Source organism: Chanodichthys erythropterus, chromosome 16 (genome assembly GCF_024489055.1).
Source record: "Chanodichthys erythropterus isolate Z2021 chromosome 16, ASM2448905v1, whole genome shotgun sequence".
NCBI lineage: Eukaryota > Metazoa > Chordata > Actinopteri > Cypriniformes > Xenocyprididae > Chanodichthys > Chanodichthys erythropterus.
The window spans coordinates 14,812,835-14,829,379 of record NC_090236.1 but is presented as its reverse complement, the minus strand read 5'-3'; the positions used below and the strand labels follow the sequence as shown (position 1 = coordinate 14,829,379).

Here is a 16,545-nt window from a genome sequence, read left to right as displayed (position 1 = left end):
AACACACACCTGTCTGTGATGATCTTCATCAGGTGATTCAGGAGTGAAGCTGATCCCTGCAGGAGCAGGACTGGGTCAGATCAGTGACATCGAGTGTTCATCAAATCTGTCTGTCTGTCTGTCCGCAGGACGAGTATCAGTTCTGCTATCAGGCCGGTCTGGAGTACCTTGGAAGTTTTGATCACTATGCAACATAAGAGAAGAAGAACGCCAACATGTCAAACCTTCCCCCTCAACAACCCCACAAACACTCGCAGAGGAACAAACTCATACAGCGCAGACGTTCTCTCAGAACCTCCGGAGACGCAAACTATTACCTCAGTGTTCAAATATTGATATTAATGTTGTGGTCGGCTTTTTAGAAATATTAAACTGTGGATGAAGATCTTCTTCGTAACAAGAGGAAAATATTACATGTACAAAATCTATTTAAAGCAAAACAACAACAACAAAAAGAAACTATGAAATCAAAAGCCTGGATAATTGCTGCACCCTTCAGTGGGAGTTTCTTCAAACTGTATTTGCCAACGTCAGACGTGAGTTAGTGTGAACGAAGGGAACGCGAGTCATCGTTGCCATCCGGACCGCAGATCTCCTACCTTCTGTGCCTAACGGAGCGACCACAGAACCGCAGCCAACGCGTCGACGTGATGTAATCTCTGCTCCGGAGCTTGTGGACCAGACGGACTGAACTCCTGTGAATACTGTATTTCGGTGTGTCTCTACATGACTATATGCTGCTTACGCCGTGTTTGGGTGGCCGAGGGAGTTTTCAATGCTTGAATCTCGTATCTGTATCATGTTCTTTTGCTCCTTTCAGCTGTGGCATAATGTACTACGCCTAGTCTTTATGGTGAGACGGAAGAGGGACGATTATTCAGGCCAAAACATACAAGCGATTCAGCATGCACATTCTAGACACGGCGAGGAGGGATCTTGGGCGAAGACGAGGTTGATTCCCCAGTATTTCCAGTCACTGAATCGGATCTAGATCGTCGTCCTCGCCCATTTCCCCTCAAACAGATGTCCGGACAGTGGTTTCTGCTCATCTGTTTGACTCGTTCTCGCAGCGAAACTCTTCCTGTCATGTTTAGTTTAGCCGAGGCGTGATGTTTAGGAGTAGCGCAGGAAACGAGCCGGTTCAGAGACGTGAAGTGAGCCTTATCGTTGTTGTCAAATATTTAATCAACCTGATTTTTTATTTCATTTTGTTGATATTATGCTTGAATTTTTAAGGATCTATTTATTTACATGATTTTTATTGGCAATATAATTTGTGAGCTGTGGTGTAGTTGGCCAGCTAATGTGACTGTACATGGCTCAGATGTACAGTGTTGTGCTTCGTAACCCTCTCAGATATTTTGATATTTCCTGTGCACTGATTGTTCTAGAGGAAGCCAACGGCCCGCGGCCCTCCGGAGTCCAAACGCACCGAAACGGTCCAGTCGTGACGTATCACGCAAACTGAGACATTACACATGTTCCTCATCAGCATTAATGGCATAATCAGTCAAACGAAGTGAGTTGAAGCACACGCAGGTTTGAAGAGCCCAGAGAACCTCAGATCAAGTTTTGCATACAGTGATGTACCGTGGTAAACTGCTCTAACTCAACCCAACAAAAACTACCAGGGTCATACCATGTTAACATGATTGACTGAAATGTGATGGATGGCCGATAAATGTATTGATAGCAAGTGAGATTTAAGACATGGTCACATTTACAGATATTGTGCGACTTTTCAAGGAGCTTCAATAGGAATACATGCGAATTTCACAAAAGCACATTTCGCAAATTGTTAAAGTTGGCCGTGTGGATTCGCGTTATGCATCGCCAATATGAAATAGTTTTTGACCCTCAAATCACACAAAACTGCTTCTGTTAATCGGCCAAAGTGAATGTGGTTTAATCTAAAATATCAAATATCAGCGGATTAATGGTCGTGTTCGGTCAGCACATCAGAGAAACGTGGTTTCAGCATCTGATGCATCACTGTACCGTTTCACCAGCTCAATACTAGTCAGCGAGACGCCGATCTGCATCAGCACAGAGTTTTTCTCTCCTCGTGAAAGCACATTCAGACATTGAGACACGATTCTCACTAATTAAAATGTTCCTTTAAAGACGAAAGCACACAAATAACCCCTCAATCAGCTGTCAAAGCAACAATTGATCAGACGAGCGGCGAGTGAACGTGGGCCGAGTGCTGATGACGTAGTGGTTCACTTTTCTCTGCTTATTGATTTCAGATCATGTGTGTAGATATGTCGACTTTGTATTAAAACAGAACGACTGGATATACTGACGTGAAGACTGTGTGTGTGTCGTCTGTTATTTCATCAGTGAATTGTGATGAAACTGCTGAATTATTTTAATCATGATTCCCTTTTCATTTTTATACATCAGTGGAATCAAGCTGTTTAGTGGAGGACTCATGATCACTATGTAGGTCACATTTTCACTACTAGGTAGTGCTACTACTTACACACCCTCAAACACAAACACAGTGGTTTGGCATTCACACCTCTGATGTTTGCCATGATGATCATGTTCTTCAGTTCATTCAGGTTCACCTTCTGAAGGACTCGAGTGTATAGAAGATCACAGTAACACACTGAACTCGAGCAGATGAGAATGTGAGGATTGCAGTCATCAGGTGCACCCTTAAATCAAAGGTTCATTGATGGTTCCATGAGGAACCTTTAACATCCATAGAACCACTAAAGGTTCTTGATAAGGTTCTTTAGATTATTAAAATGTTCTTTACACTAAAAAAATGTGTAAAAAAGCCTAAATTAAATCTTCATCATCATCATATAAAGCGATCGAGTTCAGAAAACAACTCAATTCATATGAATTACTTTTACAATCTATGAACTTTTTGAAATGTCAATGTGGTAGTTGCGTACAGAAATTGCACAGATTTAATTAAAAATATCTTTGTGTTCTGAAGATGAACAAAAGTCTTAATGATCCCACAACATTGTGCAGGTTCTGGTTGTGAAACCACTGAGATTTAAATCCCTGAAGAAATGGAAAAAACTTTCAGAGGTGAGAATGTGTTGTTTTGTGTTTTTATATGTATTAACTCAACATTACAGGTTTTTATTACTTTGGAACTTTTTTATGTTTTTACTTTAGTAACTATGTTGTGTTAGCTTTCGTTTTGTTGTATTGTGTTAGTTTAGCAAAATCATCTGCTGAAGTCCGGCTTTGACCATTCCAATATGGCGGACGGTTTATGTATAGAGGCCCATAGAAACAGCCATTAATGATGCATCTATATATACTTGCTATGGTTTCAACCAGCATTGGGTGCTTTGAACCCTGGCTAAGATGCTAAGGGTGTCCTGCAGATGGCGCCGTGATCTCATGCAGCTCTGTCAGAAGCTGGAAGAAAAGTTGCTCTGGCAAAAGATTGTTTTTTCCTGCAGGGCAATGCTCCATGACACACTGCCAGGCCAATAAAGCTGTGGATGGACCTTGAGATCAAGACCCTGTCATGTCCAGCCCAATCTCCAGTCCTGAACCCCACTGTATATGTGCTCAAATTAAATGTAACAAACTTTGATAACTGCCTTAGTATTTTAAGTAACTTAGAAGATAGTGATCAACACTCTTATAGATAAATGTTCATTATTGGCATTGATGGTTCCATAAACAATTTATCAAATGCACAAAACGTTCATTAGATTAAAATGTTGTTCACAATAAGAAAAAAATAAAATAAAAATTATTTTAAGATCACTGAAAGGTTCTATGGGTTCTTCTATGGCATCACTGTGAAAAAACCCACTTTTGAAACCTTTATTTTTAAGAGTGAAAATACATTTTATAAAAATCTCCTGTTAAGTTTATAACATATATAGACCATTATATTAGGATATGAGTTAAACTGGACTCATCTCGAGATCAGCCAAGAATAGAAAATATTCAGTCAGGAATGTCAGAATCAGAATGTGTTAGCGCATAAAACATGTCCATCGATAGCGACTCATGCTGAACAATGTTCACTAACCCGGTGAAGACTGGCATTTATTCTCTTCAGCAGTGTGAAGTATTTCACAAGGTTTAGAAACAAGTATTTTCAGAAAATTAGATATTAAATATGACATATGTCAGTGCATGTGGCACATCTTTGGTTAAGGATGTTTAAATTGAATATGCTCAAGCTCTGTGATTAGCAATAGCTTACATGAGGACGGCAACTTGAAGTTCACTTTGTTAGATCATGCCAAAATGTTACATTGGATGGATCTCCACATCAGAAAATATATTAGAAGACTTATATCTTCTGGCAGGGATTCGTATCTATCAGCCTGAGAGTTTGACTGAGAAAGCCAAGGAAGAGCAGAAGCAGACGAAGTGATGATAGGAAAAAGAGCAGTTTATTGAATAATCTTAGCTGTGTGTTTCAATGCTCACTTCATCTGACCAGTACAACATCCAACAAGTGTTATTATACCAAAGCAAAAACAATGGAAAATTCCTGCTTCACCACATCATTTCCTGTGACGTTAAAAACCTTGAAATGGAGACATTCTTTTATCTCCTGCTCATGAGAACAAACATCCCTTCAAACCACACAGTCGTGAAGATTAAACTATAGCAAGCATTTAATAAGTAAAATAAGTGATATAAAAAATAAAAACAAAATAAATGAATAATAATAATAAAATGATGAATACATGAGTAAATGTAACTACAATTACTAGTGATTATAAAATTAAATCATAAAAACAAGATGTAAATGGTTGCTCTCTTAAAGTAACACACACAGGATGCTATTGAGAATCCTTAGATCGTCAACTTCCATGTTTTTAACTAACTTTCAAAATGTTGCATTAAAATGATTTTGTGTACTTTGATCAAACGGGATGAATTTGTTTTAAGTGACAAACACAAAACATTCAACCACAAAATTAACCAAATCCATTGATAACACTTACTGAAGTTTGTGCTTCTGATTCCTTCAGTTAATGATGTCACTTCCTGGAGGATGATGTCATTAAGGAAGTGCCTTTTGTGCCAGTCAAATTATAATCAATAAACATGATAATAATCACTTGCATATCAAAATATTTATAACACTTTGTTGAACTATTGTATTGTATTGTACTTTTTATCTCAAAATTCTGAATTTTTCCTTAGAATTATCTGAGATAATCTTGCAGTTCAGACTTTATAACTCAAAATTGCTCACAATTGTGAGGAAAAAAAATAGGCTAATCCACAGCTAGCTGTACATTAAATGATTTTAACGCATGACATGGAGGCAAAGAACCGCCCGATGCAAATTCGGACGTACTACATTCGCCAAAGATCTACTATGATTTACTGATATTTCACGAAGTTACAAACAAAAACATGGTGCAAAAGCATCGTCTATATACTTGTTTACATGCGGCGACGTTATGTCATACAAATACTTGGTATAGTTTGGTCTCTAACTGAAACAGATACACTTGTTGTATTCTGTTGTATTCTTTTCAACAATATATGACACCAGTCTGTTATGTAGGCTACTGTGATTTACAATCCGTGTTACAGTCGCTCTCTCTGATGTCACACGGATCGGTCTGCGCAGCGCGAGGCATCTTGAACAAGCCTAGTAGCTACTGGAAGAATCATCGTTTTTGAACAAATCTCCTGAATGAATGAACATTGACAAATACATTTGTTTAAAAACCACTTGTCGCCACCTGGTGGCATAACGATGTAATCGATATAGTCGTTGAAGCGCCACTGTTACTTTCAAAAGGTGATTAAATCTATTTTGATCGCTGCCATAGACATCAGTGTTTATATCCGAACTATAAAGTTTGATCTCAGGATACTGTGGGGTTGGAAAGACTGTAATTGTGAAGCTGACCACTGCTCTCCTTATCAAAGGTTTAATGGACACAGGAGAATCCTCATTTAGGAACGAGATTGCATCGGTGTTTGATTCGAGATTGCGATCTTTTAACGATTAATCGTGCAGCTCTATTTTCCTGCTTAATTAAGTTCAGAATTGATTAATTTCTATTGTAAAAATCATTAGTTCTATTAATTTAGTTCATTTATCTATACAGCAGCTGTGCAGAAATCAGTGGTGTCATCATCCCGCACGAAAAGTCACGGGCAGCGTCAGGTTTCTGTGTGCGCAGCGCGATCTCCGATCTCTGTACGTGAGATGTCACGTGACACTTCAATGAAAACAGCAAATTAATATAAAACAGTGATTAAACTGCCTTTTAGCCAATCAGAATCGAATCATCGAATCATTGCCACATATAATATATTTTCAATTAATCTAATTTTCCAAAATCTGAAGTCAAAATGCATCGCAAACAAGCTTAACTATGTTTAGGGTTTTTTAAAAACGTATTTCATAATCTTGATTTGTGAACTTGGTTGATTAATTGTGGAATCTTGGTTGTCAATCATGACGGATCACTGAATGGAGCACTGTGTCATCGCTGCCAGCTTTACAGATGCAGATTTCACTGCAACTAGAGCGAGCGTCCCAAAAACACTCCCGCTTTCCACAGCTCCAGCACCAAGCAAGCTGGACAAAATCTTGACAGACAATCCGACTTCCACAGCTGGAGCTGCAGGGAACAGAAACGCTAGGAGCGTAGGTGCAAATCCAGCTCCGGCCCCCAGCATAAACATGGACAGCATAATCGCCAATTTCATATTGCGTTTTGAGAGAAGCTCATTGTTCTGCCCTTCTTCACTCAGTCTTCTCTGCTCCTCTTCTTGGATCCAGATGTCCAGATCTTCCTTTTCTTTATATTCTCTTTCCATTCTCTCCGCCTCCTCCTCCATCTCTCTGTTCAGCAGTCTTCTCATGTTCTCCTGCTCTCTATTCCGAGATGCTCTGAACCGTTCCAGTCTCTCTGGGATCGGATGCGCATTCTGCTCTTCTTTCCTTATATCCATCTCTATCTGTTTAATCCTGCCTTGTAAGCGTTTCCTTTTTCTCTCTGTTTCTTGCCTCTCTTCATTCATAGATGCAATAAACGAACACCATCGATCATTAGCCATTTTCCTGACCTCCTGCTTGATTTTCTTCATTCTTTCGGCCATATCAGCTTGCATTTTCGTCTCTATTATCTTCTGGGCTTCCTGCATCACTTCTGTGATTGAACTGGTGAAGTGACGGTTCTCATTTCGAGCGAGCAGCTTGTCAACCCTCCGCAGGAGTCGACTCACCTGATCTCGGTTTGTAGGGTTGGTGTTGTCAAAAGCCACGAAACGCCTCCCAAATCTCTCCACGAGCTTCTGCACTTTCTGATTTTGTCTTGAAATAAACTCTTCAATGGATCCTCCTCCAAGTCTATCCGCGTGGGAGAATATGAGGATGGTGTGATGAGTGACGTCCTCATGAAACATCTCCAGAATCAGGTCTACGGTGCGCTGCTGCTCCTCTGTGTATCGCTCTATCGGTACGACGAGCAGAAAGGCATGAGGACCTGGAGAACTCAAAGCCAGGCAATGAATTACTTCTTGTTTTAATTCTTCTTCTGACAAATTTGTGTCAAAAAACCCAGGTGTGTCCACAAGAACCAGCTCTCGTTCGTCCACCGTCGCACATTCTTTCTTGCACTCTTTTGTGACCGAGCTCATGCTCAATCCATCATCAAAGCGTCTGTCTCCCAGGATGGTGTTTCCTGTTGCGCTTTTCCCTGCTCCTGTTTTCCCCAGCAGAACCAGGCGCAGCTCATTCGGTGCTGGATTTATTGTGTTCTGAGGATTGCTCCCAAACGACCCTTGGGAGGTTCGAGCAATTCTCCGTTTTATGTTTGAGTTTCTGCTGGAACTCTCCCTCCAATCACTGTGTGGCATCTTTGATCCTGAGGAAAAACCAAAGTATCAAGCAAATTGTTGAGAAAACTACCAATAACCCAGCGAATGTTCTCAGAACGTTTTCTCAAAGTTATGAACAAACATTCTTTCAGTAACGTTATACGTTCGTTCAGTGTTATCTGATCTTTGATAATGTTTTCAAAAATTTAGTCCAAAAATTTTATTCACATACTTTTTTCCTGAAACATTTTAATTGGATGTTCGTGTAACAATTTTCTAAAATGTTACTTCACCAGCAAGGACCACACCACAACTATGCAGATAATAGACTTTATTAGAATGAAGACAGTTTTAAAAGGATGGGAAAGGGAAAGGATGTTATGTTCTCCGGTCTGGATGATCGGGAGACTCGGGCTTCGTCTCTGTAGGTAGTAAGCTGGGTTACTTGAAGACACCCAAAGGTTTGAATGAGCTGATGTGGGCTTGAGCTTGACAGAGATCATTAAGATTATTACGGATGTATGAACTCTTATTGTCTCATCCAAGATGCCTATGCTGGCGGCTGTCGTGGCTGCTCCAATCCGGAAGAGATGGATGGAGTAGTGTTCGGGAGATATGCCGAAGGTGCTGAGAATATTTTAAAAGTGTTTGAAAGTGTCTTGTGGCCATTTTCCTATCTTCTGCAAGAAAGAGTAGTTCTTGAGGAGATGGCATATCTGGAAAGAATGTATTCCAAAAGTGGCTCATGAGGACTGAGGAAGGAGTTGGGGTGAAATGATTCTCCAAACTGGTCAGTTTTACTTTTTATGTATATGAGAGAATCTGGAGTATGTGATGTGTGAGAGGCTGGGATGAATGACTGGATTGATAGCGGAAGTTGATGGGGAAAATCCCGAGCAGCACAGGAAGCCAAATAATGTGCTCAAGTAGCCCAAGTGTAATGTGTGGATGCATTGCTCAGAAGGTCAGAAGTTAATAGCAAGAGTTTAATAACTGGTTCTTGTTTACGTAGACCTTTAATGAGCATAGATATATGAGAATGAGAAATGGAGTGGCATTGGTCGCCAATGGCGAGTTTGTTGATAAAGTTGATTCTGGATAAGTAAGTCTGGAGGACTTAGGGTAAGAATGGACCAAATATTCATTAGAGGAACTGGACGTTGGTAGAAGGAATGGTAAGCCTCAAAACAGTTCCAACTGGTCAGGTAAGCAGAGAGGGAACTCTGGGCAAAGGCCATTGAGGATATCTTCTCGTGAAGCATATGAAAGGTCTTCCAACTCTGGATTTAGTTGAAGATGGCAGCTGAAAACGGTGGAACTGGCGTGGGATGGATGTCTGTTTCTAGAGCCAAGATTCTGAACTTCTGAAAAGAAAAACAGCACAAAGAGTCAGCTGTGCTATTGTAGCCTGGAATGTGAGCTGCTCGAATAAGAAACTGGTGTTGAGCAGATATTAGTGTCAGTTTGCGAACTAATTGCATGATTGCTGGGGAACGAGATCTGCCTTTATTTAAGTTTTCGACTAACTGTTGAGTATTGGATGAGTATTGAATGTCTGGCCCATTCGTGCCCCAAAGGATGGTTTCTATGATGACGGGATACATTTCGTAAAGCGCGGATGAGGGAAGGTCTGACTGCTGAACGAGACAAATAAACTCAGGCGGCCATTCGGAAGCGAACCAACGGCCGCTGTAGTAGCCATTGGTGCTGTGTACAGCTGAATGTCTTCTGGCTGTGTGACATAGTCATTATAAGAGGAAGGATGTGCCGCTCCACAAAGACAGAAAACTCTTGTTGGGGCTGAGATGGTTGAAGATGTTGAATACCATTCTTCCCTCTTGGTAGAGGATTGATCGTCCTCTTTTGTTGATGCTTTTGGGACTGTGAGGCATATGACAAGGGAACGATGTCAGGAAGCGCGAGGAGTAAGCAAAACAAACATGCCGGATGCCGAGATAATTTATCCTCCACTGAATTTTAAATCTAAAGTTTGGGAACACTATGGATTTTACAAGAAAGACAGACGACTTGACAAGACACATGCAATTTGTAAAATGTGCCGCGCATCTGTAAAATACACGGGCAGTTCGACTAATCTGATATCTCACTTGAAAAGCCAGTTTGTAAAAAAGTATTGGTTTTACTTGGTTAATAAATCAATCAAACTAATTCAGTGGCACCGCATCCTCTTTCACATCACCACATAAACTTGATCTAATTAGCTAGTGCTGAATTATCGCATCGTATCGTGATATGGGTGTGAATCGTATCGCATTGCATCGCAAAATGCCACACATGTATCGTTTATATATCGGATCGGATACCTTGTATCCAGATGCGTATCGGATCGGCATTATAACTTAGATGCCCAACCCTAGATTTTATGTCTGAAGCAGATGTTGATGGAAATTGAGCGGGGTCTCCACTAGGTGGAGGCCGTTGTGGAGTGTAGTGACGTCACGTGTGACGATGGGAATACTGGAAGCATTGAGGGCTCGGAGTGTAAAGTTACTGAAGTGCTAGTGGATGCTGTATAAAGTTGAAATAATCTTGATGAAACAAACAGAGCTGTGAAGGTTGGTTCAGTGTAAACATGCATGACTGGTTGAGGCGTGGCTTTGCTCACGAAATGTAGTTAACTTCTTACATTCCCATAAAGAGATAAAAAGAGATAAAATGGAATATTCCCTTAATGTAAAATGTGTTTAAACATATAATGAACTGGATGGTTTAAATGTACATTCAGAAATATTTATTTTAATAAATCAATGAGAATGGTAGGGACAAAAAAAAAAAAAAAAAAAAAAATATATATATATATATATATATATATATATATATATATAAACCTATTTTTGTTAGCTGCCCGTACAAATAATTGTATACAATTTTATTTACAAGTATACTTCAAGTTCATTTTAAGTATACTTAATGTAGTTAATTTGGACTAAACTGGCCCACTTTTAGTGTATAAATGTATACTTTTAAGTATATTTTAAGTAACATTAGTAAACTTTGAGTACACAACTAGCTTACAATTACGTTTTTCGTTTGTACTGCAACTACACTACAAGTGAACTGTTTCATGTCTATCCTTGTTTTGTTCAACTGGTCGAGGTTGAAATGGAATTTGGAAAGTAAAAAGTGATGCAATACTTTTTATAGAGAGAAATAATTACAGTAATCTAATTACACTGTTGATGTAACGATGACTCAGAAGGACTAGGCTTTAGATCCATCTGCAGCTTTATTAATAACACCACAAGCAGGCAAACACGGGCGACACTTAGACAAACACATGGCCAGATAAGAAATCGTAGTCAAACACGGCGCAGGGTCGATGCAGGCAGCAAACAAACAACTGTAAACAAGAAAACAGTCCAAGAGTCTAAACCACAGACTGGTCTAAGGCAGTCCGAACAGGAATAGAAACGATCGAAACAAGACTTCACATTGTTTGCTTGGAGCTTAAGCAGTCACAGTAATCAGTCCGAGCACGGGCTCATGGGAAATGTAGTTTACAACAGGAGAAAGTAATATTCAGGCGAGGGAGCCCTCTGGTGGTGATCGTACTGTTACATTAGTAGTTATAGCCAACACTGTTTTACACTGCAAGTATACTTCTAAGTTTTCTTTAAGTGAACTACAACATACTTATAGTTTTTTATTTTTGCACTTTCAGTATAATTCTTACTCTGAACACAAAAGATATTTTGAAGAATGTCGGTAACGTTGTAACCTCTCTCTCTCTCACACACACACACACACACACACACACACACACACACACACACACACACACACACACACACACACACACACACACACACACACAGGCTTTTCTGTTATTATTAGTCGAGTATAGTACATAAAAATATGTTTCTGAGAAGTACATGAAAAGACTGAAAGTATGTTTTCTTATTTTTAGTTTAATAGAAGTAAAGGCTAATATCACACTTCAATAAACTTCTTACTTTAAACGTTCAGAGAACATTAAGAAATGACGTTTTCATAACTTAATAGGAAACATTCTTAAAATATAGTTTTGTGAGCTGAAGACACTGATAAATAATTATTTATTTCAATTAATTCCTGTAATCGTGATTTAGTTCACTGTAAAAGATAAATATATTTATAGCATAAAAAACAATAAACAATACCATAAACAATGATCTAAACAAATCCTGAACTACTAATAATATAATAATGCATATATCTTTAATTACCTTCGCTGTACATGTTTTCTGCTGTTTCTCAGTGTGTGAGTGTGTGTGAGTGTGTGTGTGTGTTCAGTGTTCTGGACTGGATCATGATGGGCAGGACTTTTACTCAGAAACGAAACTCACCACGAACTCTCATGTTGACGCATTTTCGTTCCTCCCAACATTATATTTGTGTGACATTTAAAAATAAATGTATTTATATTTATGTATAAACATATTTCATGTAATATATGCAAATAAGACTGTTATACGTGCAAATAACGGTTTAGTTTGCATCCACTAGAGGGACACAGTGATCCTGTTAAAGAGATGCAGTGACGTCACCGATTATTTGCATGATTATTTACATATCGTTTCCTATGCAAAATGTGAAGACATATTCTGTGCTTTTACTTCAGCGTTATAGAGTGTCATTTATGTGAAGCTTTCGCAAAACTCTATTTTTATGGCTGCAATTCATGAAAAAAGCCTAAAAACTATTAAAACACATAACGCAGAATAAGGAAGTTTACCCTATTGCTAAGAACACTCTTGTGCATTGAATGGCAGAACAAAAGCGATGAGAAATGTGTTGATTTAGTCACTTATGGAGCAGTGTTTCTGATGTCACGGAGAGGCTGATGAAACTGGAAATGTCTGGATGGAAAACAGGCATCACTGACTAAGAAAGATGAAGGAAACTTACAGCAACATGATGTCAAAAATTTCATTTAATTGCATTTAAGCAGGCAATTATAGAGACAATATGTACCAAAAATGTTGAAGTGCAATTTTAAAGTTTTGGTAAATAAAATTCTTACAAAATTTCTGGTGAAAGTGCTGGAGTACATCAATAAAACAGCAATTCAGAAGAAGATCTTAAGACTGACAACTTTTTAGTGCAATTAAAAACAACATTCACCCCCATTTTAACTTCAGAAACCTCAACTTTACATAAATAAGTCACATAAATACAGTTCGGTGTGTGTTAAATACCTCAAAGTGAATTCAGTAACGTTTCTTTAGATGTAAAATATATATTTTTAAAAAGCTCCCAATTTCCTTCTTTACTGGACATATGTCAGTGATTTCTTTTGTATTAATTTCCATTTGTTTAACTTAGTTTTAAATAAATCAGACATTTGGTCACAATAAATACATACTAAAACAGCGACACTATAATCAGTGAAGTAAAATGATCTGGTGATGACAGAAGCAGCGGTGCTTTAGTTCGGATCAGTCGCTGTTCCGGTCTCGGGAAACGTAAACATTGTAAAGCAAAACTAACGAGTGTACGATAAACACGGGCGTCACTAACGGCGTCTAGCGGTGGTCGTGTTTGAGGGGCTTCGCTCACTAACAGGATTTGACTGTTTTGATGCGGGAAACCACGGTGGACACCAGTTTCTCCAGCTGCTTGGCTCTCATTTCAGCCGTCTGCAGAACCTCCTCGTGATTGGCCTTCTTCTCACTGTCGTAATCCAGCACCGACTTATTGGTGATCAGAGAGAGAGCCAACACCCGCATTCCACAGTGACGCGCCACGATCACCTCGTGAACCGTGCTCATCCCTGAAAACACACACACACACACGTTAATGCCACCTACTGGCAGCTTTAGTTTCTTATTTAGTGTATCGCTTCATAAAAAATATATATATATATTGACTTCATAAAAATAAAAAATAAAAATCAATATTTTGGGGAAAGTTTGCCCAAAAGTGAAAATTCAGTTTATTTACATTTCCTCTCTCTCTTTCGTTTCAAACCCGAATGACTGACTTTATTTTGCAGAACATAAAAAGATATTTTGAAGAATGTTGGAAATCAAACTGTTTTGGTCTGTAAATAAATCTAAATATTAATTCAGATGCAGATTCTGTAAAAAAATCCTGGCCGTTGAAGCCTAAAAGTTTGTGTAAAAATGTCTATGTTGAATCAAAATTAAAACTACTTTTTTTGTAATGTCTATTTTATGTGACATCGAGTGTTCATCAAATCTGTCTGTCTGTCTGTCCGCAGGACGAGTATCAGTTCTGCTATCAGGCCGGTCTGGAGTACCTTGGAAGTTTTGATCACTATGCAACATAAGAGAAGAAGAACGCCAACATGTCAAACCTTCCCCCTCAACAACCCCACAAACACTCGCAGAGGAACAAACTCATACAGCGCAGACGTTCTCTCAGAACCTCCGGAGACGCAAACTATTACCTCAGTGTTCAAATATTGATATTAATGTTGTGGTCGGCTTTTTAGAAATATTAAACTGTGGATGAAGATCTTCTTCGTAACAAGAGGAAAATATTACATGTACAAAATCTATTTAAAGCAAAACAACAACAACAAAAAGAAACTATGAAATCAAAAGCCTGGATAATTGCTGCACCCTTCAGTGGGAGTTTCTTCAAACTGTATTTGCCAACGTCAGACGTGAGTTAGTGTGAACGAAGGGAACGCGAGTCATCGTTGCCATCCGGACCGCAGATCTCCTACCTTCTGTGCCTAACGGAGCGACCACAGAACCGCAGCCAACGCGTCGACGTGATGTAATCTCTGCTCCGGAGCTTGTGGACCAGACGGACTGAACTCCTGTGAATACTGTATTTCGGTGTGTCTCTACATGACTATATGCTGCTTACGCCGTGTTTGGGTGGCCGAGGGAGTTTTCAATGCTTGAATCTCGTATCTGTATCATGTTCTTTTGCTCCTTTCAGCTGTGGCATAATGTACTACGCCTAGTCTTTATGGTGAGACGGAAGAGGGACGATTATTCAGGCCAAAACATACAAGCGATTCAGCATGCACATTCTAGACACGGCGAGGAGGGATCTTGGGCGAAGACGAGGTTGATTCCCCAGTATTTCCAGTCACTGAATCGGATCTAGATCGTCGTCCTCGCCCATTTCCCCTCAAACAGATGTCCGGACAGTGGTTTCTGCTCATCTGTTTGACTCGTTCTCGCAGCGAAACTCTTCCTGTCATGTTTAGTTTAGCCGAGGCGTGATGTTTAGGAGTAGCGCAGGAAACGAGCCGGTTCAGAGACGTGAAGTGAGCCTTATCGTTGTTGTCAAATATTTAATCAACCTGATTTTTTATTTCATTTTGTTGATATTATGCTTGAATTTTTAAGGATCTATTTATTTACATGATTTTTATTGGCAATATAATTTGTGAGCTGTGGTGTAGTTGGCCAGCTAATGTGACTGTACATGGCTCAGATGTACAGTGTTGTGCTTCGTAACCCTCTCAGATATTTTGATATTTCCTGTGCACTGATTGTTCTAGAGGAAGCCAACGGCCCGCGGCCCTCCGGAGTCCAAACGCACCGAAACGGTCCAGTCGTGACGTATCACGCAAACTGAGACATTACACATGTTCCTCATCAGCATTAATGGCATAATCAGTCAAACGAAGTGAGTTGAAGCACACGCAGGTTTGAAGAGCCCAGAGAACCTCAGATCAAGTTTTGCATACAGTGATGTACCGTGGTAAACTGCTCTAACTCAACCCAACAAAAACTACCAGGGTCATACCATGTTAACATGATTGACTGAAATGTGATGGATGGCCGATAAATGTATTGATAGCAAGTGAGATTTAAGACATGGTCACATTTACAGATATTGTGCGACTTTTCAAGGAGCTTCAATAGAAATACATGCGAATTTCACAAAAGCACATTTCGCAAATTGTTAAAGTTGGCCGTGTGGATTCGCGTTATGCATCGCCAATATGAAATAGTTTTTGACCCTCAAATCACACAAAACTGCTTCTGTTAATCGGCCAAAGTGAATGTGGTTTAATCTAAAACATGACCAAATATCAGCGGATTAATGGTCGTGTTCGGTCAGCACATCAGAGAAACGTGGTTTCAGCATCTGATGCATCACTGTACCGTTTCACCAGCTCAATACTAGTCAGCGAGACGCCGATCTGCATCAGCACAGAGTTTTTCTCTCCTCGTGAAAGCACATTCAGACATTGAGACACGATTCTCACTAATTAAAATGTTCCTTTAAAGACGAAAGCACACAAATAACCCCTCAATCAGCTGTCAAAGCAACAATTGATCAGACGAGCGGCGAGTGAACGTGGGCCGAGTGCTGATGACGTAGTGGTTCACTTTTCTCTGCTTATTGATTTCAGATCATGTGTGTAGATATGTCGACTTTGTATTAAAACAGAACGACTGGATATACTGACGTGAAGACTGTGTGTGTGTCGTCTGTTATTTCATCAGTGAATTGTGATGAAACTGCTGAATTATTTTAATCATGATTCCCTTTTCATTTTTATACATCAGTGGAATCAAGCTGTTTAGTGGAGGACTCATGATCACTATGTAGGTCACATTTTCACTACTAGGTAGTGCTACTACTTACACACCCTCAAACACAAACACAGTGGTTTGGCATTCACACCTCTGATGTTTGCCATGATGATCATGTTCTTCAGTTCATTCAGGTTCACCTTCTGAAGGACTCGAGTGTATAGAAGATCACAGTAACACACTGAACTCGAGCAGATGAGAATGTGAGGATTGCAGTCAT

The 16,545-nt window shown here is 39.5% G+C and overlaps 2 protein-coding genes across 13 annotated transcripts in view; one reads left to right on the top strand and one right to left on the bottom strand.

Moving 5' to 3' along the window:
- Positions 1–2,303, top strand: part of ptprsb (protein tyrosine phosphatase receptor type Sb) — an 80,959-nt gene extending 78,656 nt beyond the window's left edge. For all 12 annotated transcript variants that reach the window (XM_067362665.1, XM_067362664.1, XM_067362663.1 and 9 more), the window contains one exon: positions 129–2,303. In XM_067362665.1, the coding sequence (XP_067218766.1) occupies positions 129–197 (69 nt within the window). In that variant the 3' untranslated portion in view covers positions 198–2,303. The remainder of the gene's footprint in view (positions 1–128) is intronic.
- Positions 2,304–3,848: 1,545 nt separating this feature from the next.
- On the bottom strand, positions 3,849–12,352 carry LOC137002735 (GTPase IMAP family member 4-like). Its single transcript, XM_067362576.1, has 2 exons — positions 12,021–12,352; positions 3,849–7,841 (listed from the first exon to the last, which is right to left on the bottom strand). Exons 1-2 carry the CDS (start codon positions 12,031–12,033, stop codon positions 6,436–6,438), a joined length of 1,419 nt encoding a protein of 472 aa, XP_067218677.1. The 5' UTR covers positions 12,034–12,352; the 3' UTR covers positions 3,849–6,435.
- Positions 12,353–16,545: the final 4,193 nt, after the last annotated feature.